The following is a 23,921-nucleotide window of genomic DNA, read 5'->3' as shown; positions in this document are numbered from 1 at the left end:
GCATATCCTTGGTACTGCAGACTTGGCCCTTATTGTGTGATAAGTCTCCACGTGGGGAATTAGATTAGTGTAACCATTGAGAAATACAGCATAGTTACACCAGTATAATTCCCCATGAAGACCATGAAGCGATTGTTAAAGGCGTGCATTTTTCTTTTATTATGAGTTTGGGGGCGGGAGAAAGGAACATAGCTTCAGTTGGACAACTCTGGAAGCCAGAATTTGTATTATAAAAGATACTACTACTGCATTGTCCCTCATATGTAACTCAAGATCAGAAATACTGCTATTACCCCAGTGAAACAATGTAACATGTTTAACATTCTGCACTATTTTCATGCATCCTACTGCCATTTAAAAATCTGTCATACCAACTGAGCACCACTATTCACGTTTCCTTCCCTAAGGCAGGCATACTACTTTACTTCACACCACATTCTCTAGCATTTAAATTAGCCAGAAGCAAATCCAAATTCTAAAAAACCCAGTGTCATGACACTGAGCATTTGCCTAAAAATGGGATGGTATGTGCTTTAATTACGTTACTAACACTCCTGGCCTACAGATAAGGCACGATATTCTGTGGAAAGTACTATGCAGCCTCAGTAGACTACACACAGAGTTGCTAATTGAGCAGCCAGAGAAAGATGGGACATGATAAAAAATGCAACCATTCCTGATGATCTCAACAATACAAAAATGGAGCTTCTGCAGCTTTAGAAGTCACTTGTCCAAAGTAGGATTTGCAGAAATCTGAACAACCCTGTTTCAACTTGCTGAAGTTCACAAAGTTCTGAATTCACTCTTACTGTCAAACTTTGCGGACTGTGCACGGCTCTGGAAAACAGCATGACATGGGTGAAAGCACGCTGTGAGATAATGCAGCCTTCCTACTCAGATCCTCGTAACGCCCACCTCTGTAATGCAACATTTCAAATACCATCGAAATGCTTTGAAACCCTCTTTGGTGTCCCAAAACAGTCTGTCAAAACCCTTCAGTGATTCCTACTAGGAAAACAGTCCTCTATGAAAATCAGTAAGAACCCAGTTGTACACATCATGCTTACGCGAGACTTCCACAGACTTTGCCTGTCAAGGAGAATACACAATTGATAAAGGATTGACAAATGACAAACACAGTAGCCCAAATTCAACACCCAGCCACTCTTACCTTATGAACTTCAGTTAAAAGGAACAAACATCACTTTTGCAAGATTATCAGATTAGTTCTAATTACATTCTTGTGTGCCTTTAGAGTTGCCAATGGATAGATATGCAGAAGTCATGGCTAAACACAGGCTGAACGAACCACTGTGAGAGAGATGTCATTACACAGTGGTATTTGCAGTTTTATGGACTTGTCTATGACTGGATCAAGAAAAAAAAATATCTTAGAATTTCCTATTTGACTGTATCACTCCAAATCTACGATTCCCAAAACTGTTGGGCAAAGAACAATTACTAACTTGCAAATTTTTCTACTAGCACCATGTATCCTCATCATCAAGAGTCTAATGAAGAAGTCTGTTATGTTAATAATCTCTGATATGATTTTGTGAACCAGTTACCAAAGACTTACCCTGGCCTAGCAAGCCACAACGGTTTGTTTACTATGACATTAACAGCCATAGCCTGTTTTATTTTGGGGATGATGGAATGTTCCTTCTATAGCTATAAGGCTTGAGTTAAAGGGAGTCTATGAATGAAGGCAACACAACAATTTCCCAACCATTGACCACCAAACACACCCTTGAAAGATAACAGAGCAAGCTCTTAGCTTGAAGAATTCTTTCTCTTGATTTGCAAGCCAATTGCAAATCTTGTTTTGTCAAAGTTAGAAGTTATCAGATAACATGGTAAGAGCAATTAAAAAGTGACCTGACTTCATCAAAGGAAGTGAATTGCCAAGGGCCATGCCAGGTATTGTTGATGAGCCCTGACAGGAAGACAGGCTGAGCCAGAATAGTCCATAAAATGATCCTATCTGGAAGCTGATTAGATATCTGGCAAGAAAGCATGCATACCAAGTGAATTGTTTGAAGATATGCCAAAAATAGAGGTGGTGGCATTTCTTGATTTTGAAATACACTTAGCATGAAGGATTCTACAACGTAGGGTCCACAAAAGAACACAATGTTATTCATTGACAACAGCAAAGACCTTCAAGAGAGCACAATATGGTATATTCACAAAAGCAAAGTAGTTTAAGATCTAGAAAGAATTAGCATGGTCAGAAATTGAGATATCTTAGTAACTAGGACATAATTTTCATGTTGTCATTGCACTGTATTAACGACTGAACTTTGCAGTCTCGGGGCCAGACTGCATCCTTTAGGTGCTCTTATTTCAGGCAGCACTGAAAGTCACTGCATGCCAAACATATTTTGCTGTCAATGTGCAGGGAAATGTTTGTGTTCTGAAAGCAGCACAGCATTTTCTCCCTTGCATATTTATCACTGAGGTTTAATACTCACAGGGTTTTAGCCAAAAATGGTCTCTACAAATTTAGGGAAGCCTGGTTACAAGGTGGCACAAATACAAAACTGCTGATGGAACTAAGGCATTTGACAACACAGTGTTATAGCACAGTCACCCTCTTTATTAGGGCAGGGAAGTATTTCCCACCTGAAGCTCCAAGTCCCACACACTTTTTGAACCAAGTGAAAAGCTGCTCAGCATATGGCAAAGAAATGAAGATATTTCTCAAGATCAATTTCACCCCTGAAGATACGGTGGGATGACAGCATTCAGCTCCAGCTGATGAACACTATAAGCATCCCTTCAGGCTACAGACAAGACGCCAACAATGTCCTCAGCTAGTCCTCATTTTTGGGAGAGGAGAGGATGGAAGAGGGAAGACAACCTTCATTTAAACAGCCCAAAATTTGTACTACCTTTGGAAGAAAGTAAGGACATAAGCATTAAAACTATTCTCACCCACCACCACCCTCCCAGAAAAAGGCTGACTGAGAGCAGTCTCTAATCTATTTCCCTGTGATGCACATGCCACCTCAATAACTGTGACATGTTAAAATAACTAAAAAAAATTGACATTTTTCTTAAACACTGGGGGCCGTTCATTATTTTTATCAAGAATACAAAAATACATAGAGGTCATGGGGGGGGCACACAAAGTCTGAGGTACGTTTTCAGCATCAAAAGAGCTGAAAATATTTGTCTGTCATGATATCGCTTCTTGGCTTGGTAAACCATGCATGTCAGATGAGGCCTGAGGAAGTAAGGGGGTGGATAAAAGGGAACTCTGTGGAAAGAAAGACAGAAAGAAAAGAACAGAAACACAAAAAAGAAATGAGTACCAATCCTCTAGCAAAACGCTACCAAAAGAAGTGCCAGGAAAAAAAAGATTGTTTTAAAAATTGCTAAGTGCAAGTTTTTATTATAATTTTAGCACAGAACAGAGCATCTGATAAAGGAATGAAATGTATGCATCAGCCGCAGAAATATTAACATACACAAATGGGCCATGACCCCTCCAACTGTTGTTAGTGCTTTTTTGCGTGTGCTTGCAGATACCGTGACGGACAAAATTCATCTTTGGTGTAAGTGAATTAAAAAGTCAGTGAGATTATATCAAAAATGAATATTACCCGGAATATCTTTATATTGATGTGATTATGTGGTACAGGAAGCTTCCAGCTCAGAGTGGCTTCCCCCCCCCCCCCCACAGGAAAACAGCAGACCTTAAGACCAGCTATTTTATTTTTTTTTAAACTGAGAGCTTAACTGGATAGCATGGCTAAGAAATAGCATTGTACAGCTTTCATTACTGCTGCTGCTGCTTTTTTTTTTTTTTTTTTTTTTTAAGTGAAGTGAAAGGCCTGAAAACTTAGGCACATTATCATTTACTCCACGCTCTTCTCCCCTTTGTGACAAACAACAGAAAAGACAGAAAGACAGAAAGAATCAAGCTATTGTGGAATACTACGCTCCGCAGTGATTTCATTTAATGACTTGCAAAATATGAAAAATAATTTGTAAATCATAAACAAAGAGCAAGACCCAATAACAAAACATAGCTGCTAAAAGTGGCACACAGACACTAAGCCAAGGATAGAAGAAAAAGTTATTCACTCTTATTTGGGCAAACAGTGAAGTCAAAGTGAACTTCAAAGTGGACTGCCAACTATAGACACACTTGAAAACCATCTAGAAAATCTCAATATAATTAATGTTGTTCTATTTTGCTAACTTTATTGTTGTGCCTAGCTCTCTGATTTACAGTCAATCCATATATAATTGTCATGTGTAAGGCAACGTCTAGACAGAAAACACATTTGCCTTGGCCAGCCCTGTTTTACTGAAATACACCCAACTGGTCGTATAAGTAATTAGCAAGAAAGCTGAATGTGTCAATAACTCCTAATTTAAAGATAAAAATTAATTTATAATTTATGAAATAACTAGATGCATTTCAAAGACTAATTATCTGGTTCCTGTGTCTTTGTCAAGGACAACATTTAGCACTTACACAGCACTTTACATCTTTAAGTTGTTTTGTAAACATTCACTATAATTAAATCACATCACACTTCTATGAAGGATATGTTATTGTCTGTATTTCACAGATGGCAAAGTTGAGGCTACAAATAAGTGACAAAGCGAAGGGTACACTCAGACCATATGAGAAGGGCTCTTACAGCTCATGCTTGCTTCAGCTAGTGAAGTACAATGGTTATATATGGTTGCTAGTCAATTCCGTCTCCTTTATTGTCCTATCTTAAATTTTCAGCATGAAATTCTAACTGAGAACAGACTGGATTCTATTCACCTTAATATAAGTAATTTAAGGTCAGTATTTTCCCATCACGGCTATTCCCATCCAACATGATGCTACCCTCAGTGACTACAGTCAAGGAAAAGACATACCTCATATTTTCTCAAGCTCTTACAGCGAATGCACAGTCAACAGTCTAAGTTCTCTTGATCTCGGGATCAACAGAGCTTGTCTACAGATGAAGAACAGAACCTCAGAAACGCTATTGTGCTTCCACAACCCAAGAAATAAACAGTTGCTTTCGTATATTGTTACTGAAGGCAAAAGAGACTTCTGTAACTTGCTGAGACTTCTATATGAAACTTTAAATTCATTGCCATGACAGCTTACCTATACCTGAGTTCAGTCCTCCTGAATTATCCTAACTCTAGTGATAATGTTGCAAAACAACGACCAATGAGAAGAGTCGTTGTGTGTAAAGTCACCAGTGCATTACAGGCCTGAATGTCAGCAACTTATGCAATTCAACCCACAATCTCTGTCAAGCCAACTAAGCCTTCAACAGTACGGCCATTAATTTGAGATAGCTATTTTTGCATGGGGGGAGGGATCAGGATAGTAACAACACTACAGTTAAAATCTGGCCTAGCTGTTCAAGGAGGATAAACTACAACACACATACATGATATAAAATGAGCTTTTTGGTGGTGCAGGAAAAAATGCATAATTTGTCAATTCACACAGTTATTTATTGTATTACGGTGACGTGTGGAAGTTGCAGCCAGGGCTGGGCCCAATTGTTCTGTGCTCTGTACAAACACATAAAGAGAGACCCACATGTCCCTTGCAATCTACATTTCTGAAAGTACTTTCATTGGATGAAGAATTAAACATAATAGCAGCAATATGTTGCCCAAACAAAAATTTCCATCACCTGTAGCCCTGTTTGGTAGTTTGTGCCAGATCAGAGTGAGATGCTTTTGTGGAGCAGCCCTTGAGCTGCTGCGTCAAGGGCCATACTTTGCTGAGGAAGAGTGCAATGCTGCTGCCTGCTTGTGCTGTGCATTTCCATGGAAAACAAAGAGCTAACAGAGTTCACGGAATTCATATACCTGCACATACAAAAATAGTGCAGAAAGAAAAGACTCAGGAACCATTTTACAGATAAAACAAAGTCTGGTGAACAAGCTTCTCATTCAGATAGTGGTAATATTAAATAGCTAATACATTGGTAGAAATAAGGGGAAGCAGTCAGAAAAATCAAGAAAAAAAACTGAGAAGCCCAGATAGGCTCTTTTACTACAAATGCCAGTCAGTCCTGCCTGAGGCACCTTTTTTGTCCTTTCCACTTTCGAAGCACTAAACTCACAAGTTATTTCTGATAAAGATGTTGCAGCAGCCAAGAGATTTCTTGACTGCTTCAGCAACATAACACCCAGAACAACATGGTTTGGGAGGTAATACTGTCAGGAACAACTGTACAGTATGAAAGCTCAGATACCTATTTATATTCAATTCATTGCTGTGGTAAGTCAACTCATAGCTGCAGGCACCTGATCCTAAAGTGTATGCTCTAATCTACAATCTTTTGTGCATTTAATATCTGCTAAAATATGCTAATTTCACAGTCCTGCAAAGCGAATCATCTGTATATCCACAAAACGAGTTTCATTACAGCACTAATATGTTCCATCCCTGCCAAAAGACTTACTGCTCTGTGGGCCTGCTCGTATGTTGAGATGGATGCAACTGCACGTTTGCCCTGCCTTCCTGAACTGGGCAGTGGAGGGGCATACACCAATGCCAATACATGATCTTTTAAACATGCCGGTACCTAACTGCCTTTATACGAATAGGCCTGTCCCCCTGCAAAGTCTGTAAGTAATGTAGCTTCATGGGTTAAACTAGAGTGACACCATCTGAACATGCCTATGTAGATATGCTCTGTCAACAGTCAACTACTGACTAGTCTTATGTCATAAAGAAGGAGCATCTTTTAGACATGGACGGCTGTCTTAAAGGGAATAGATGGTGATCTTCAGCTCAGTTTCTGTAACCATGAAAAGTTCATGATTTTGATAACTGATCAACAGAACGAGGCTGTATTCAGACCTACCATCCAAAGACGATTCCTCACCTGTCCTTCAAACTACATCCATTTCTCCTTCAGAATATTTTAAAACTATTCAGGTAACATACTTGTGTACAGTTTACAATCTAAGGTCTTCTCTAACTTAAAAAGCGCTGTTTCTTTATCCATCGTGAGATGCATATTCTCTAAATTTTTCTCACAGTGATGTTACTGTAGCTACCCACTGATCTTAAAATTAAGTTGTTTTGCTTTGGTCTTAGCTCTCAACTGAAGGCCTGTGTGAACACTTTTCACTTTTGCTGAAAGGACAGGTGGGGCTGGCAGACTGCAAAAAGTATTAAATTAAGACAGCCACCCTACCTTTCCTTCTTTTTCTCTCTCTTCTTTTATGTTGATGTAGAGGATTTATTTAAAGAACGTAGCTTACATAAGTCACTTTTCTACAAAGCACTTTAAGATCCAGTGATTGTAATGAACATTTTAAATGTCAGTTCAACACAAACAATATTTATAGGAGGACAGATAATTACTAATTAGATAATTACTAAAAATTAAAAAGAATTGTTTAAAAAGGATAGTGTGAATAAACAGCTCAAGAATTATGCAAAAGAACTAAATATACTAAATATATAAAATTTATAAAAAACTGATCTTAAAAATGATCTTATCTGATGATTGTCCTGCATGTTATTCATAGATTGATAAGAGAACTATTTATGACAAAAGGAACAAGAAAGAACAAAATGCTGGCCTAAATAAGATCCATGAAAGAGGAAGAGGTATGGCTGCAGAAATAAAGAAATTCCACTTAATATTCTCAGAAAGGAATTGGGATTCATATAGGCTATTACAGCAACTTGGTTACAGTGGGCAGTGTGTTAAACCAATATTACTTAGTTATATGCCCATATCGTTTACAAGTTTTTTTTTTTTTTTTTTTTTTTACAAGTCCCAGACGAGTTCGATAGATGACGACCTTTGTAAAGGAAAGAAACGTACACCAAAACGGGCAAGTAAAGCTCTCAACCTTCTTAATCAACTTACTTATGAAGATTTTTCCTCCTCAGTTCAGACCTCAGACAGAAAATTCCTTCAATACTCAGTGTTATATTGACAAAGAAATACAAAGGCACAGTAGTGTCCTTTTGAAAATGCTTTCCACTTTCACATGCATAAATTCACCCCGTCCCTGACACGTATAAAACACTAAGTTATTGACTAATTGCCTGCTTTCTCACAAAATCAGACATAATCCAACTTGGACACAAGTTTTGGCTACTCTGCCCCAAATAGGACAGATTTTTTCCCCCCATCTTTCCCCTTTTTTATTTCTTTAAATACATATTTGCATGCAGACGCATTCCACTTCAGATTTCAATTTCAAATATTTAATGTAATATCTAACCAACACTCTGTAAACAACTAATACTAAACTAAATTATTCAAGTTATTCAATGAAGAATACTAAATAGATATGATAATATCAGATATTTTAAAACACGAGTACCATAATATTGAGCAGAATTAATCATATTAAATAATATGATTCTGTATTTGTCCAATGTTTCAGTCAAATACCAGCTACTACTTGGTTATTGCTTTTTTAAGGTAGCCACGACATTCAGCACCATTTCTCCTGCCAAAAAAATGGCGAGTGTCAGTAAATAGTGAATACAGTTTTCAGAGGTAGCGAGCAAGTACTTCCGGCTCCCATTTCCTGGTGCAGACACAGAAAGTTGCTGTCCTCATCTCATAAGAAAATCAAGCTGGAAGCGATTTTTATAAAGTAAACCAAACCTACAAACTACTGAAAAACTATTGATGAGCTACAAGGAATTATAAAGATTTGGACTGTCTACATATTTCCAGGAAACATTTGTACAATATATTTTCTTGCTGTTCTCTTTATATAAGACAAGACTTAGAATATTCATTCAGACGTTCATAGTTCCAATATTTTTAAATTCAAATTAAACATATTCCTGCCACATATTTGACTAATATTTATTACCTTGCTTGTTTTCCATAAACATTCCAAGGGGCTTCTCCTTTAATTATTGAAGATGGCTGTTTCTGGAGATTGAGGGAAAACCCTCCCACATATTAATGGAGCAAGGTGACATTATTCAGAGATAAAATAATTGTATTTGTATCCCAATGAAAAAAAAAGTTAAGAAGAGATGCAAGTTGCATGGGTAAGACCTCAAGAGTTAGGCAATGCCAAACATAAGGTTGCACATACATGTCTTTTGTCCCTTTTTATTTACTGGTTTAGACTACAAGTTGCATGACAAGGCCTCACTTTAGAAAGGCTTACTCCATCAGAACAGAGGATCCATAAAGGGAATTGTGACATAAGAGCTTCTGGGAGCAAACTCCTCTGCTGGGTTAGCCACGACTCAGTGCTAGGACACTGATTTAATACTTACTCAGGGAAAGACTGTTACTGACTGTCTTAGGAAATCACTTGGATATTTTGTAGGGATCTCCTACTCAAATTCAGGTAGGGTCCAGTCCTGCTTACCATATCAGGACAGTATTTCAGTTATGAACTGCCACATAAGGTACTGTAAACTTCATTACAAAAGCATATAAATGAGAAATGATTAATTTTCACTCAAAAAGTTCTCTCTCCAACCTAAAATTGAAGTGACAAAGCCTCAGAGAATTCAGTATAGGTATCTACCAACTAATTACTGGTAGATCATCAAAAGGAGATGGTATCATCAGGAGTCAATAAGGAGGAAAGGAGCTAGAATCTAACAAAACACAGGGGAGGTAGGCTTCTGGTAAATCTTTAAATAAACATGGGAGCCAAAACCGCAACAATCTACAGTGAACTAAGCATTCAGCAATGCTCTGGACTCTAAAAGCCATGACTGCGTTTTAGAGCAAGAAGTTATGCCTAAAGATAAAAGGAAACTAAAGACCTACAGGACAGCTTCCTATTTAAACATCTACACAATGATCTTAACCAGACACAGTTGATCTTCCATCCCCTATCAAACCTAGGGAGCTTGATCAGAAATATTTCAGACACTTTGAGAACATGTATGGCTTTCCTATAAACCCACTATCTTGAAACTGAAATATAAGTGCTCGCTAGCAAAAAAACAGTAACTGTGAATGGATGTGTGATCCAGGTGCAAAAGCAGCAGCTAGATTTGGTAGAAAGGAGCATACACAAACATTCAGGACGAGTAAGAACAACTAAATGATTATGCATACAGTACAGTGCAGTCACAAAATTAAAAAACAATAGAAGACCATATGCAAGTCAAAATATACAGGCTTGCATTTCCACAGGAAAGAATACTGTTTAGACTGCTTGAAACAAATTGTTTCCTTTATAGAAGATTTTTTTAATGACCTTATATTTTTGCTAAAACTCCACGAGACTCTGGGTAAAAGGTCATCTAAAATTTGGATAGTAACATATCCTATTCTGTTCATGATAAATCATAGACAGGGAGACCTTAAAGCAGGCAGAGAGGAAAAAAAGAATTTAACATCTGAAGGGAACCTATTTTTAATTCCCCTAGATCTTAAATTCAGCAGCACAGTCCCCAAGTGTGCTGCTCACTTAAGGGAGTCATGCAAAGAGAATATACTAGCTATAGTTCTGTTCTCTACAAAACACAGAAAATGCAAAACACATTGTTTTAGAACAGAAAATTAACAAATCAACTTATCTAAAACCACGGAGGAAAATTAATCAAAATTTGCGGAGGAAGAACACTTGTGCAAGTAACACTTAAATCTGTTTAAAGAATCTATTTGATTAATTTCATCTCTGAACAAGGAGTCTGAAATTGTATAACATTCCACGTAAGCCCTGAAAACAAAGTAAGTACCATTTTAGCCACAAAATAAATCTGAGAGCCTAAGGCCCTTTTGCTTTCAAAAATACATGGCCTCAGCACACAGATTGTTAAGACAAAACGCAGATAGATATCTCAACAGGTTGATCACTTATTTCCCAGACAGCCAGTTGTTAACATTTGTAGACCTTTCCTTACCTCAGGGAATATGGCAGTACAGGTGATAATCACAATCTGGATGTTTAAGTCAGGAAGCTAGCATAACTGTATAGTCCAAGGAGAAACGCTCTTCTGAGGAGGTGATTTCAGAGCTAGTTTAGCATCCTTTTCTGATTCACTCTCTGGAGAGTGCTTCCTTTCTCCATTGACTACACAGAGCTCCTGAACTAGCCATTTAATTTAGGCACCTAAATTAAATTGTGTAAATACTTCCCTCTATGCCTAAACCACTCTTAAAAAATGAACCCAGTCATTTAGGTCCACCCTAACCAATTAGCATCCTGCAGACTGAATCGAGCTGGTCTACCAGAGCAGGGGAATGGAAGGAGTACTTTCCTATCTGCCCTGCTTGCTGGAGAGGTGGTTGGATGGACTGCCACCCCATCAGGAGGTTTGCAGCTGCAGAAAGTAGGAACTGGAGTATTCCACACCTGACACAGACGCAAGACAGTTCAGGGGCTGAGAGACAGGGGTGCTAGCCTCACAGCTGCCTGTAGATAGGTACAGTGATACATCTCCAGCCCACAGCACTGTGAAGCCTAGATTACCCTGACAATACTTTCGAAAATGATGCCCCGTAACCTCTGCTCTTTGATGCCTTGGCTACATCCTAGACTAATTTTGCTTCACTGAGTCTCCAGGCTTCAGTAAAATTGTTGAATCTAGTTGGGCACTACAGAATTCAAACATAGGAACGGATTCACTCTGTACCCACATCTTTTCATTTTGATAGTAAGTATTTGCGAAGAGGATTAGTGCGTACGTGTGGGAGAGGACTGCAACTTGATCTACAAAGAATAAGCTATAATTAATAACTTAATCATTTAATAACAACTATTATGTTTTTTGTGTAGACCCAGTTTTCATGGCACATTGCATTTTTTTGATACTAAAATAACAAAGATCTCTTATTAAAAAGACAGTTATAATGCATGTACCCCAAACTACAAAAGTTTTTGACCTTAAAATACGAGACAATATTAGCAATTCTGCATCTTGGAAAATCTTTTATTTTATGTTTATGCACAAATATGTGGAGATACAAAGTGGACATCACTGGCACCTTACAGACACAAAAATTTAAGAAGATAGCAGAAATTAGTCAGATTCTAAGCTAAGGCAGGAAGTAGTTTCAGATCCACAGCCCTTTAAGTTATAAAATAAGCATGAGACTTGTCAGCATAGAGCTAATATCAGAGCTTCGTCCCAAGGGGTGACTTATATTTGAAAATTTTTTTTTTAAGCAACCTAGATTATGACAGTAGCTTTGGATGAAGTGAATAATAATTTAAATCAATTCTCCAGATGGACGTTAGATGAAGTCCCAATTCTTGACTTCACCTCTTGTTCACAAGAAATTTAGCATATAATTAACTTTTCAAATTCCAGGGTAGACTTCTGGGGCATGTGTGTATACAGTGGGATTTTACAAATCCTTTAAGGATCATTCATAAACTTAACAAAATAAGCTCTACATTCTTATGGCCAGGAAAATCAGCTGCCAAACATTCTGGGAGTGACTGATTATTTTTCTCCACCCATACAAATTTTCAGCAATAAATCAATAAAGATGTTTCAAAACAGTTTAACTGTAAAGTAGTTAACAACTGTTTTAAGCAGTCTACTTTCTTATATTGTTCTAGAAGCAGTAAACTTGCAGCACACAATCAAGACAACCCTTACTTTCGGTTTGCTTATATTCCTATGCATTACTTATGCATGTTTGCTTTTATTAGTTACACTTTTCCTTTTTAAATAGGAAAGCCTTGAAAAATTATTTCAAAACAATAGGAGACCATGCCTTGCCTAGACAAACACTGAATAATGTTAAAATGAATTTATTAACACAGCATAAAACTGTGGTCCCTAAACCATGATTCATAGGAGGCTTTTCCGAGACCGTCGAATCTTGCTCAGGGTCACAGGAAGTCATTGTCACTACGGCAGTCACAGGAAGCTATTGCCACTATGATCCAGATCAACAGGAAGGAATAAGTATGGTGTTTCCTGCAGTAAACTATTTCTCAGCGTTACTGCTGAAGGACTAGCAAAAATGAGGCTACTGCAGTACCTAAAACACAATCCCTTTAACATACGTGGTCAGTCTCAGCCAGTTACTCAGAGTTTCAAATCCTAAACCTCTTAACCTAAAATCCTTACATCCCAGTCCAGATATTGGGAAAAATATCTACTACCCTACCTTATCATCTGTTCCCTCATGAACGCTCGCTATAAATCCATACGCTTGCTTAAGGCTTTTGTATGGCTACACTAAGTCAGATGGGCTGCAGCATGAACAGACAAAGCAAACTTAGATGTATCCAGCTAGCTTGGATACCCGTAACAACGCAAATTCCAGCTAGTAGGCAATTACCTCAGTGCAGTCCATTCTGGTGTCTGCTATCACTGTTTCACAGTTACTGGCAGCTAAATTAGTTAGTTAAGGGAAGTTGAGTGTTTCTATGCTGCAATCATCCATTTCAGCTTCAGTGTGACCTTGATTATACTCTGTTTATTTGTACTGTCCCATTATAACCTTGTAGTATAGATGTGCTTGTACTTTTGTGTCAGCTCTGTCATGGTAGGGCACTTTTATGGAACCTTATGCCCACGGTTATGTTGTTACCACAATGCGTTTTCTTATACTATATAGACCCTAACTGAAGGCGCTTGTATAAATCGGAATACACATGCATGCTGCCACTATTCACATACCTCAAGATTTTCTATCTTTAATTAGTTCAGTGGAGTGATACATTTTGTCATGACAAAACAAATCAGTATCAGGGTACACAGGCCTGCAAATAATCAGGCTGCCAGACTCCATCTTTATCGTGTCCCAGCTTACAAACACAGAAACAACTCTTTCACTCACGTATACCCACGCGTACAGATACAACCATATCTACTTCTTACAAGAACCGCTCAACCACATCACATCCATTTACTTACTCCAGTTTACTACAACTTCTTCTGCCACCCAGTCTGCCAATATGCTGTCAAATACATTTTCTTATATCTTTGCATTTTTCCTGCCTTCAAATTCACCAGTTTTTATCCCCTCCAGTTGTATGAATTTTCTTAGGCCAAATTGACATATGCTCTCTTCTCCCTGTGTGTAAATTTATCAGTTCCTCTCTCTTCAATTTATTTTCTTTTTCCTACTTTTGTCCTTTCTGCCAATCGCTGAACACACATAGACTCATTTTAATTTACAGAAAGGGTGTGCGAGTGCAATTTGTTTCATTAACATCATTCATCTTATTTTGGCAGTTTTTAAAGGCTCCAGGATATAAACAAGGCCCCATCTATGCTAATCACTAGGCAAACCAGCCACGGGAAGACAAATCCTATCCTAAAGAGATTACAGGCCAGATTTAAATAAACAGAAATTAAATGGTGACCAAAGGAGTCTGGGATGGGAAAAATTATATAGCAAGCACTTTTTTGTTCAGTGAACAAGTTTCATCCTGTGTCAATGTGCCTACTGTTAGCAAATTCCTATTTAAAATTAAACCATCATATCATATTTCTCTTGGACATTAGATTAGAATGGCGTATAAATATCTTTTATTTACCTCTTTCTAAAAGCACATATAACCCCTTTCAACATATAAATGATGCCGTGACAAAGCTGTTCACATTCTATTTTTAAGATGCTCTCAGCATTTTAAACTGACTGGGTGAAGCATGTTATCTCCTCTGTTATTACAATGAAACAATTCAGATAGAGTGTTAACAAGCCATACACCCAGGTTTGTTTCTTATGCTTAGCTGAAGGACTGCTGGGGACTCCAGTAGATGTTAAAGATGACAGTTAGCATTTTAATGGTTGCTGTCTGCCATAAGCAACACCTGCTGAAAAGCAGGGTGGATTTCAGAAAGCATTAATCTCACCGCAGTTTTGGAAGAGGAAATCTTCCATTTTACGCCCATCCGTCAGAAAAGTCTGAATTTAGCATAACAAAAAGCCTGCTGGGCTGAGCTATTGGATCTCAATGTCCCATTAGCTCAAGGGCTAAGCAGCCTCTTTGTATTAGTTGGTAATTTCTTGTACGCTCAGAATTTACTGCCATCCTTCTATACCACGCCACGGAAGGACTAGAGAAATGAACTGTGGCTAACTGAACTGACTGGTTAGCACAACTGGAATCAGAGAAGTACAAAGTATCTACACATGCCATGCTGTTTTATAGTAAAGACCATGAGAGTTTTGGCCTCCCCTGCACAGAAGCTGTCCTGCAGCTTTGCTTTTGCAAACTTGTCTCAAGGTTTACTGATACCTGGAGTGCTAGTGTTTGTAACTTGTGAAGTACAGTACTACCTTTCTAGAGTAAAAACAAGACAGAATATATGACAATACATGACATTGCACCCTGCTCACCCTTCTAGCTAACCTGGTGCCTTTTCTTTCCAACATTAGATTTGGGATGAACAGATAGATTACCACTGGTGTGAGGCAGTATAGGGAAAACAGTATTAGAGCAGACGAACATACCTCTAACATGCAGAACAGTCCTCCGCACGCAGGGTAAGATTTGGTTTGCTGTTGAAATATGGCTGGAGTATCTCCAAGCATTGTTTGCGTAGGAGAGTCCAATGTAAAAACAACTCTGGTATTACATCTAAGCTGTCTTCACTAATATGTTTCTATCTATCCTGGGACTCAACTGAATAACGTAAAAAGTTTCCAGGAAGCAAATTTGTATTTTCTAGATGCATGTCATCTATTGTCGCAATTGCACAAAACAAAAATAAAAGACAGGAAGGAACAGCAGAGTCCTTCCTTCAGTCCTATGTCCACTTGTTTTATACCAGGCTCTTTCAAGATGAGAACCCTATGAATCATTCACAATTGCCGTAAACCTTCCGGTGCCACTATTGCCTTTTCCTTGGCAGAATATACAGGAAAAACTCTGACTCGTAAAACTGATACCTCACATCTGATGTAAAACTGAGATCTTTGCACAAGGACAGATTTGAAATTAAGGTAACTCAGTAGCAACACAAATCTCCTCACCATTCTCTAGAATTCTGGCAATGGAAATATTCAGCCTTGGGGGTCCTATGTAGTTGCCATCTTTCAAAACATTATGGCCTCAGGATATAGAATACAGATCTTTTACAAATATGGTCTAACAAAATTGTTTTAAAACGATTTAGGCAGTAATATTAATGGTAGGTAGTTTTGGAAGAGCTTACCGAATCTGATTTCTTTTAAGCCACAGACGATACACTGAATCCATCTGCTGTTTCTCTGCGATACACACTGACAAAGCTGCAATCATGGCTGGGAAAAAAAGAAAACAAAAAAAAATGTAATTCTCTATCTGCTACTCCCTCTCCCAACAAACACATTTTATTCTACCCACTCACACTACCACGCCATTGATTTAACAGATATAGTGGTAAAAGAAAAGAAAAATCTAATAAACAGTTTTATCTTTAGCAAATTTACTTGACTACATTTCTAATGTATTTTTCTCAAGAAACGTGTCTAGCTCTGTTCTTTGTGATGTCCCCATATGTTCCTTATATTCTTTATGACAATGACAATGCAAACTTTATACCCATCATGCAAGGTAAAGCAGTATCAAATCAAAAACAGTATTGATGTCCACAACACAAGTCAAAAACCAATGTTCAGGGCAACAGGGTAGGTTATTCACACCTTTACTGTCTGCTAAAATCCTATAGCTAGCAGTTTGCAGGATCATGTTTTATTTACATAGTTATATGCAGCTTTTTTGTTGTTACAGAAGATCGTTTATTCCAAATCCTTATCATTTGCATTGAAAAGTTTATTGTTTGAATTACCACACTCCTTTAACTGCATGTAAGTCAGTTATCCTGAAAGGAAGGGAGAAAAAGGTGAGTGTACTACTGGGCCATTAATCTGTTCAAGGATTTTTCTATTTATTTCATTAGTTCTTCAGGTTCATTATTTATAAGGGTTTTTTTTTTTTTTACGTGACAACCTGGGGTGTGGCTGTTTCAAGGGTATCGTAAGCATATGGCTAGCAGCAACTTTGAAATCTGCCAATAAAAATAACGAAGTTGAAAGAAATACTAGCATAGTTTATTTTTAAAAAGTCATATAGACTTGGCTTATTACTTTTCAGTAAGTTTTAATTGCTGCTAAACAGTATATCCCTCATAATAGTACTGGGAAGAATAAAACCATCCGTGCTTTAAGATTGCTTTTGTTTCTTTTCTCTTCCTCCACTCACTCACACTTTTCTCATCCTTCCTTCCTTCTGTTCTTTAAACACTTCTCTCCTTTCTCCAAACACGTTCGCTTCAGGAAGAAGGTAAAATCATGCACATAACATCCTAAAATATTTCCTTTTTCTTTTGCTTGGGAAAGCCAAGATTTCCTAGCTGGGTGAAAAAACGCCCAAGACGGCAGGAACTATTGAACCCACAGGAAGAAAACCACTGACTCAAAACGTCTTGAGGAGGAGTGGGTTTTTTTTTCCCTCCCTTTACCACTACGGTATTTGCCTTTATCCCATGGACCTAACGTAGGCAGCTTCCCCTTTCCAAAGCGCTGATTTACCCTACGTAAGACACCAAACCCTCTGCCTCCCTCGCGTTTTCCCTCTGCCGAGGGAGCTGCCCGTTTGCCACGCTCAGCGCTTCGCGTTTTTTTCACGCCCCTCCCCCCGGTGAGGGCCCCGCTCGCCCCCGCAACGCGGGCCCCGCCCCGCCCCACAAGGAGGCACCGTAACGGTGCCGCCGCGGCCCGAGTCGGCGGGAAGGCGGTGGGGGGAGGCCACGCGCCCGGCTGAGGCCTCATCCACCGACCCCCCTCGTCCCCCCCCCCCGCCAGCCACCCTCCTGCCCTCGCCATCTTCCCCCGCGCCCTGGCCCCGCCGCCCACAGCGCGCATGCCGGCCCCCACGCGCCTCCCGCCTCGCGCTCCCTGACCGACGGCAGCCTCCACCAATTACCGGCCTCTCAGGGGAGCGGCTCCTCCCTCCGCCAATGGGGTGGCGGAACAGCCCCCAAGGCCCCGCCTCTTTAATCTGTACCGGCGTGTAGCGCTTTAAGCCACGCCCCTTCTTCCTCTTCCCCACTCTTCATTGAATGAAGTCCCTGCTGGCCAACGGGAAGTTCCCGCTGGGCTTGACGGACTGCTCCGCTCTCCGTTAGCAGTAGAGAATCGCGCCGCCCTCGCCAATAGGCTGCCGGATGCGGCCCTAGGGGGCGGGCCCTCCCACCCAGGCGGGCGGGGAAGGCCGCGGTTATCGATCCCGCTGCTGGAGGGAGGCGGCGGTGAAGCAGCAGAGAAAATGGCGGCCATGGCTGCGGAGGCGGCAGCGACTGCAGCGGTGCCGGGCGATGGGGGGGCCGGCGAGGCTGAGCCCGAGATGGAGCCGATCCCAGGCAGCGAGGCCGGCGCGGACCCTCTCCCTGCCGTCACTGAAGCCGTCGAGTCGGTGGTGCCTGATGGGGAGGAGGCCGACGCGGGGAAGGTTGCTCCTGGCGAGGCCGAGGAGCCGCCGCCGCCGCCCGTGCAGCTCGCCCGCAGCCCGGCCGGGACTCGGGAGCCGGAAGCCGAGGGGTCGGCGACGGAGAAGCTGCCGTCCTGCACCCCGGAGGTGGGCTCGCCCCAGGCCGAGCACCGGCGAGCGCCTAGCCCGGAGTGCGAGGAGGAGCCGCAGCCCTGCCCGCCGCCTGCTGGGCACCCTGAACTTCCCGAGGAGGAGCCGCAGCCCTGCCCGCCGGCTACTGGGGGCTCCGCGGAGCCGGAGCCCGGGGAGGAGCCGTCCCGGCCGGAGGAGGAGGAGCCGGATGCTGCTGATGCCGCCGCTGTCGAGTGCCCGGTGCCCGCGGCTCCGGCCGGAGGGGAGACGGAGGCGGAGGCACCGCTGCTGCCTGGCTCCGAGGTGCGGGTCACCCTGGATCACATCATCGAGGACGCTCTGGTGGTCTCGTTCCGGCTGGGAGAGAAGCTTTTCTCGGGGGTCCTCATGGACCTCTCTAAAAGGTGAGATCTCACGGGGCAGCCGTGCCGAGCCCCCGTCCCCGGCGGGGGCGGGGAGCAGCGAGCTGGCTGGCACCCGCCTGCCGCCGCCGGCCCTCGCCGTGCGGCGGGGCGCGGCCCCCGGAGGCTGCAGCCGGGGCACCGCCCGGGGGGGGCGAGCGGCCCCTGCCCCCGCCGCACCTCGGGCGCGCCAGGAGCTCACCACCGCCTCCTGCCCCGGCTCCTTTCTGGCAGGGTGGGGGGGGGGAGCCTCTAGGGCCTGCCCGGGCCCCCCTGCCGCGGCCCTCCCGCCCGCAAAACGGGTCGGGAGGGGGAGCAAGGCGCTCCCCCCCCTCCCGTCCCCCCCATTGGCGGGATAAAAGGGGCCAGCGACTGCCTGGCCCACGCGTTTTATAGCGCAAAAGTAGTGCCGAGTGGGAATTGGGGAGCGGGGAGTCGGGGAGAGGGACGAGCACATGGGCCCTTCCTTTTAACTCGCCTGGGGTTCACGTCGGGCCTCTGCCGCTGCTGGGCGGAAAAAGACCTGGGCTGCAGACGCTGACATCTGTTCCAGTCTCTCTGTATTCAGACCCAGAGATCGGTTTTTCCTGTTGGCTTGTGTCTTACATTGCCTAGGTAACCTTATATTTTGATATACGTTATCTTTCAGAACAATGATTTTGAAGCCAGGTTATTACAGTCCTGAAGCATCGTTATTAGTACTAATTGCTCCTTGCATGTAGCGTGTGGGGTGAAGTATAAAGGTTCTTAAATACCAGGCTTTTATTTCAGGAACTGATATCTATCACAAAGTAAGTTTAAGCCTTATCAGACTATGAGGTTTGAGTTTTCTTTTTCATAGCCTTCCAAGAACCCTTTGCTACAGGAAGGCTGTGCTACAGGAACTCGTCTGTGAGCATGTAGGTTTATAAACATTCTAACTACTATTTACAGGTGAAAATATCTTCTGCCCTTAGTGTTTGTATTCTGAACATATAAGCACTACACAAGTACATGAGAGAAGTGAAATGTCACCATTTTTTTATTGTTTAAGATAACTGGAATGCAGAAAGTGCAATTTTTTTCCCCAAAGTTTAAACTGCATGTATATTCTTATGTCTTATTCACTACCGTTTGTATTGTTAGCAGCTGTTTAATAACTTTTTAATAATATCAGTGTTGTCAATGCCTTCTAAAAGAGGGATGTTAGTGATCTGCATTTTTGGCCTGGGCCTGCTTCTTGTTTATGTTTTGAAACAGAAGGCCTTTTCTGAAACCAAGTTCTGGATAATGTCATGGAAGTAAGTTCTAAATTTATAAGTTGTTGGGATTTGAAATGAAAACTTATCAATTTATCTTTCAAAGCCAAGTACTAAAATCTACATACAGTATTCATTTCTAGTGTGAAATATTAAATGCTTTAAACCAGGCCAGGAGATGTTAAATCATAATGCTGGTTAACATCTGTTCTTTTGTAGGTCTGAGTCTGTACCAGCAAAATTGTATTATTGCTCTGGTCCCTAATGGTTAACAGGGTGACAAAGCACATGCTGCTAGTACTGCTAGAGATTTGTGTGTCTGAACAAGGAAAATGCCGGCTTCTCCTCAATGAAAAAGATCATATTTTATTAAATGCATATTGACCACAAACATCCCCTTGTTGCCTGAGGTTTTCTTGTGCGCTGAGGATCCTTTTCTTGTGCAGCAGATCTAATCTGGCCCTGTGCAGTAAAGGTCATCTGTGGTGGTCAGACTGTCTGGTTCTTTTGCGTTTTGGCTTCAGTGGAAGCGGGCATCTCGGTTTCCCCTGGTCTTAAACACAGTCCATGGGGCAAGCCTTCATCCTAAGAATGGTGGAAAAGTGATACATGAAGGCTTGTATTATTTCTCTCAGGTATTCTTATGCAATTGAGGGACCACTTATGCCTTCCTCTCCATCCATATGATCGTGGACTTCCTTCAGGGGCCCTTGTTATATGTGAATCCAAGAGATAAAGTTTAAATTCTGAAAACCAAGCTCTTTAGAGTGCCTGGACAATGAGGATTGAGTTTCTAGATATAAGGTTGGTATTATTGGTATTATATTTGGCTGGTGATGAGTAAATATTTGTGGATGAATAGACATCTGTGTTCAGATATCCCAAAGAAGGGAATGCAGTGGTAAGTGAACTCTAGAAATAGTCTAAGAACTTGCTACCTTTAAGTAAGTCAAGTGTTTATCAGAAAACAGGTGTTACAGGAGTGCCCGAGATTTAAATTTTATTCTAGATTTTCAGATTTTGGTGGTAAGTGACTTGCAGTGGAACTAGTCAAGTGTCAGTTTATACCTTTTTATATGTTCACTTTCCTATCGTGTTGCAGCCCTAGATTTATTGGATATTAACGTTTTTCATTAACTTCCTTCTGAGTCTGCCTCTATAACAGAGCCTACCAGGTTTTGGTATTACTGAGAATAAACTGGACTGGTGAAAGCTGAATCAAAACTACCTCAGTTCTAGCATGAATTTGCATGAAAACAGTGGGATTTCTAGTACCGAAGAGAGATGGTTATGGAAGCTGTCTCCCTTAGCTCATCCCAGATGCATGGGAATAATCTTACAAACTTTCGTTATGCAAATTTTGTTTCCTGTTGATAGATACCTTAAGACTTTGTTAAAGAATTCTATCAAATAAAAATGAAATTTTTTTATTAGAATTAACTCATTCACTTATTTCAGAAAGTGGCTGATGTCTTCATTGCAGGTGCTAATGCTGCTTTCATCATATACTCTGAAGAAAATAATTCCTGCTCCTTTTTGGGTTTTACTTTTTGCTTTCCCCTCCAGGGCTACTTCTGTACAGTACTAAGAAGAGTAAGTTTTAATGACCCTTTTAAAAACCTCGGTCTTTTAAAGTCGTGTTCTAAATGACCTAACTTTAAGTTAGACGAGAAGCTAAAATGTCTCTCTATAGTCCCATTTTTAAAGTTTCTTTCCTCTCGCCGCCATTCTGTTTCCGTTGTTGCAGTGATGTACTAGTGACTTCACGTTTTGTTCTTACAGACTTTGATGTGAAGTTGATGGAGTATGTATTAAAGGCTTGATTTCCCCCCCCCCCCCCCCCCCCCCCCCAATAACGCTCTGTAAATAGGATGTCCATTTAGGGGTTTATAATTCACTTCATTTATACAAATACCTCAGTGTTCAGTGGACTTTATTCCCACATATGTTTGAGGTAAGAAAATGTTTTATCCACAGTTATTCTTGGCAGTCTGAGGTACTAAACATCAACCTATCGGTAGTTGTGCAGGAAGCTTTGAAAATGGGCTGAAAATTGGGAGCCGCATCTACTGATTCCTGAGCCATTATCTTGTGCAGTAGAGCGTTCTTTTTCCATGTTGAGTGTATATTCTTTAAAGAGGGACATATTTCCACTTTTATGACTCTGAAGGCTTATTGTACAGATTCAAAATGTGATCCTGCTGCTAAACTTTCCTGTTACTCTTGCCGTTATCTTCTAAGTGCCATGTTGCATGCTAGGATAAGGTTCTGATGTGGGTTCCTTGGTGTGTGACTGATGAAGTTCTGCTGATACAAGAGACAGGAAGTGCAGCCAACCATCAAGCAGAAGGCAAGCATGTCTTATTTTGTCAGAGTGGATAGTGGAATGTTTTTCATACAAGATAATAGTTAACTTTCCATGCCGTTCTTAAACGGTCATTAAAAGCTATTAGTTAGATACAGGGCTTTTAAGCTTGTACAGTGTTTCTCAAAGGCCAGACACATATTCTTAGAGTCAATGAGATGTTAATGCCACCTGCTGGCTCAGAGTTACTGTAAATCCTGCTCTGCACCTGCAGGAAGTAGACAGTAAGGAAATACCTGATGAGCATAGCATTTGCAAACCTTTATGTAGGATTAGAAAGTCCTGCTTTTCGAGCCTGTTTGAATGCTCTTCTGGAGAGAGTATAATTAATTCTACAATGAGTTTTTCTCTGTCCCTTTTCAAAGGTTAAGTATAGGGTGAGGTGGGGGAAATAGATTTATATTTTCTTGTTTTTTTTGCCAACAGGCAGGATTCAGACTTTCTACCTCTTTATCCTTCGTCTAAATGTTTGCTTCTGATTCTACAGATATGATGGACTCTTATGTCTTTCTTTTGTCTTTTTCTCTAAGCTTGTTCCCTTCTGACTTGGGTGTGATCATAATAGCTCTTGGTGGGGAGAGTTGCTTTGTGGCCTAAAAATCTTAGGTAACCAAAAGATACTTAGTGGATTCCTAGTAGAGAGGTGTTTGAAAATTATATCTAAATTGGGCTTTTATTGTGGAAGATAAGGAAAAAGACTTCCTACAGTAAGGTATGCATGAACTATATAATGAAAGTACGCTCACATAGACAGCTTCACATTCTTCTAATCATGGTATCATTTTTTTTCAATTAAAACTTGGAGGCTGCTGAATTCTATGCTTTTCCCAATTTATTCATTTAACTCTCTACTGCAAAAGAGTAAGGATAAATAAATTGTTGCGTTCATCGCCTAGTTTGTGTTGTCTTCATCTGCAGAAAATCTGTTAAATTTTTAAATAATTTGCATTGAATGCTGCTTGAAGCTTGTGATCTGTGTATGCTAGCATTTTTTGTTAATACGGACTATAAGGAGTGAATCTATTGTATTGTTACTCTGTGCACCAAGAAAGGTGAAGAAACAAGGTATTCTAAATTGTGAAAGAGTCAAGATCTGCTGTTGAAGGATGGTATAGGTGGCGTAAAGGAAGAAACAGCAGAAACCTTATGATGTGGCATATTTCTCCCTGCCTAACTTTTTTTCTTTTACTACTAACTTAATTCAATAAATGTGTATATTTTTTCTTCCTTGTCTGGGGAAAGTTTAAGTACTGTAGAACTACTAATGTTCTACAATACACGTTTTCAGCAATAAGGAAATGTCTATGTTACCTTGCAAATTTGGCACAAGTTAAAAAAAAAGTATTTCTAAAATTCATCACCTCCTTTAGTTGATTCTTGGACGAGCTTGGTGGAATGCTAGCATTTACAGAATAGCCGTAACTTTTTTTTATACTTGTTTTTCTCTCCAGGACACTGGAA

At 40.7% G+C, this 23,921-nt stretch overlaps 2 protein-coding genes across 19 annotated transcripts in view; one reads left to right on the top strand and one right to left on the bottom strand.

Annotated features, from left to right (window-relative positions):
• The window catches only part of FABP6 (fatty acid binding protein 6), a 45,109-nt gene extending 26,483 nt beyond the window's left edge, over positions 1 to 18,626 (bottom strand). For 2 of the 16 annotated variants that reach the window (XM_009685597.2, XM_009685598.2), the window contains exons 1-2: positions 17,102 to 17,657; positions 16,070 to 16,157 (exon numbers count right to left, since the gene is read on the bottom strand). The gene's annotated coding sequence lies outside the window, so the exon portion shown is untranslated. The other 14 variants (XM_068960159.1, XM_068960166.1, XM_068960165.1 and 11 more) reach the window with 14 other exon arrangements.
• The window catches only part of PWWP2A (PWWP domain containing 2A), a 31,894-nt gene continuing 26,104 nt past the window's right edge, over positions 18,132 to 23,921 (top strand). For all 3 annotated transcript variants that reach the window (XM_068960147.1, XM_068960146.1, XM_068960145.1), the window contains exon 1: positions 18,132 to 18,860. In XM_068960147.1, coding sequence (XP_068816248.1) covers positions 18,163 to 18,860 — 698 coding nt within the window. In that variant the 5' untranslated portion in view covers positions 18,132 to 18,162. The remainder of the gene's footprint in view (positions 18,861 to 23,921) is intronic.

This window comes from Struthio camelus, chromosome 13, assembly GCF_040807025.1.
Source record: "Struthio camelus isolate bStrCam1 chromosome 13, bStrCam1.hap1, whole genome shotgun sequence".
In the NCBI taxonomy this organism is placed as follows: domain Eukaryota; kingdom Metazoa; phylum Chordata; class Aves; order Struthioniformes; family Struthionidae; genus Struthio; species Struthio camelus.
Note: the sequence above shows the minus strand (reverse complement) of the source record. Positions and strands in the feature narration are given on the sequence as shown.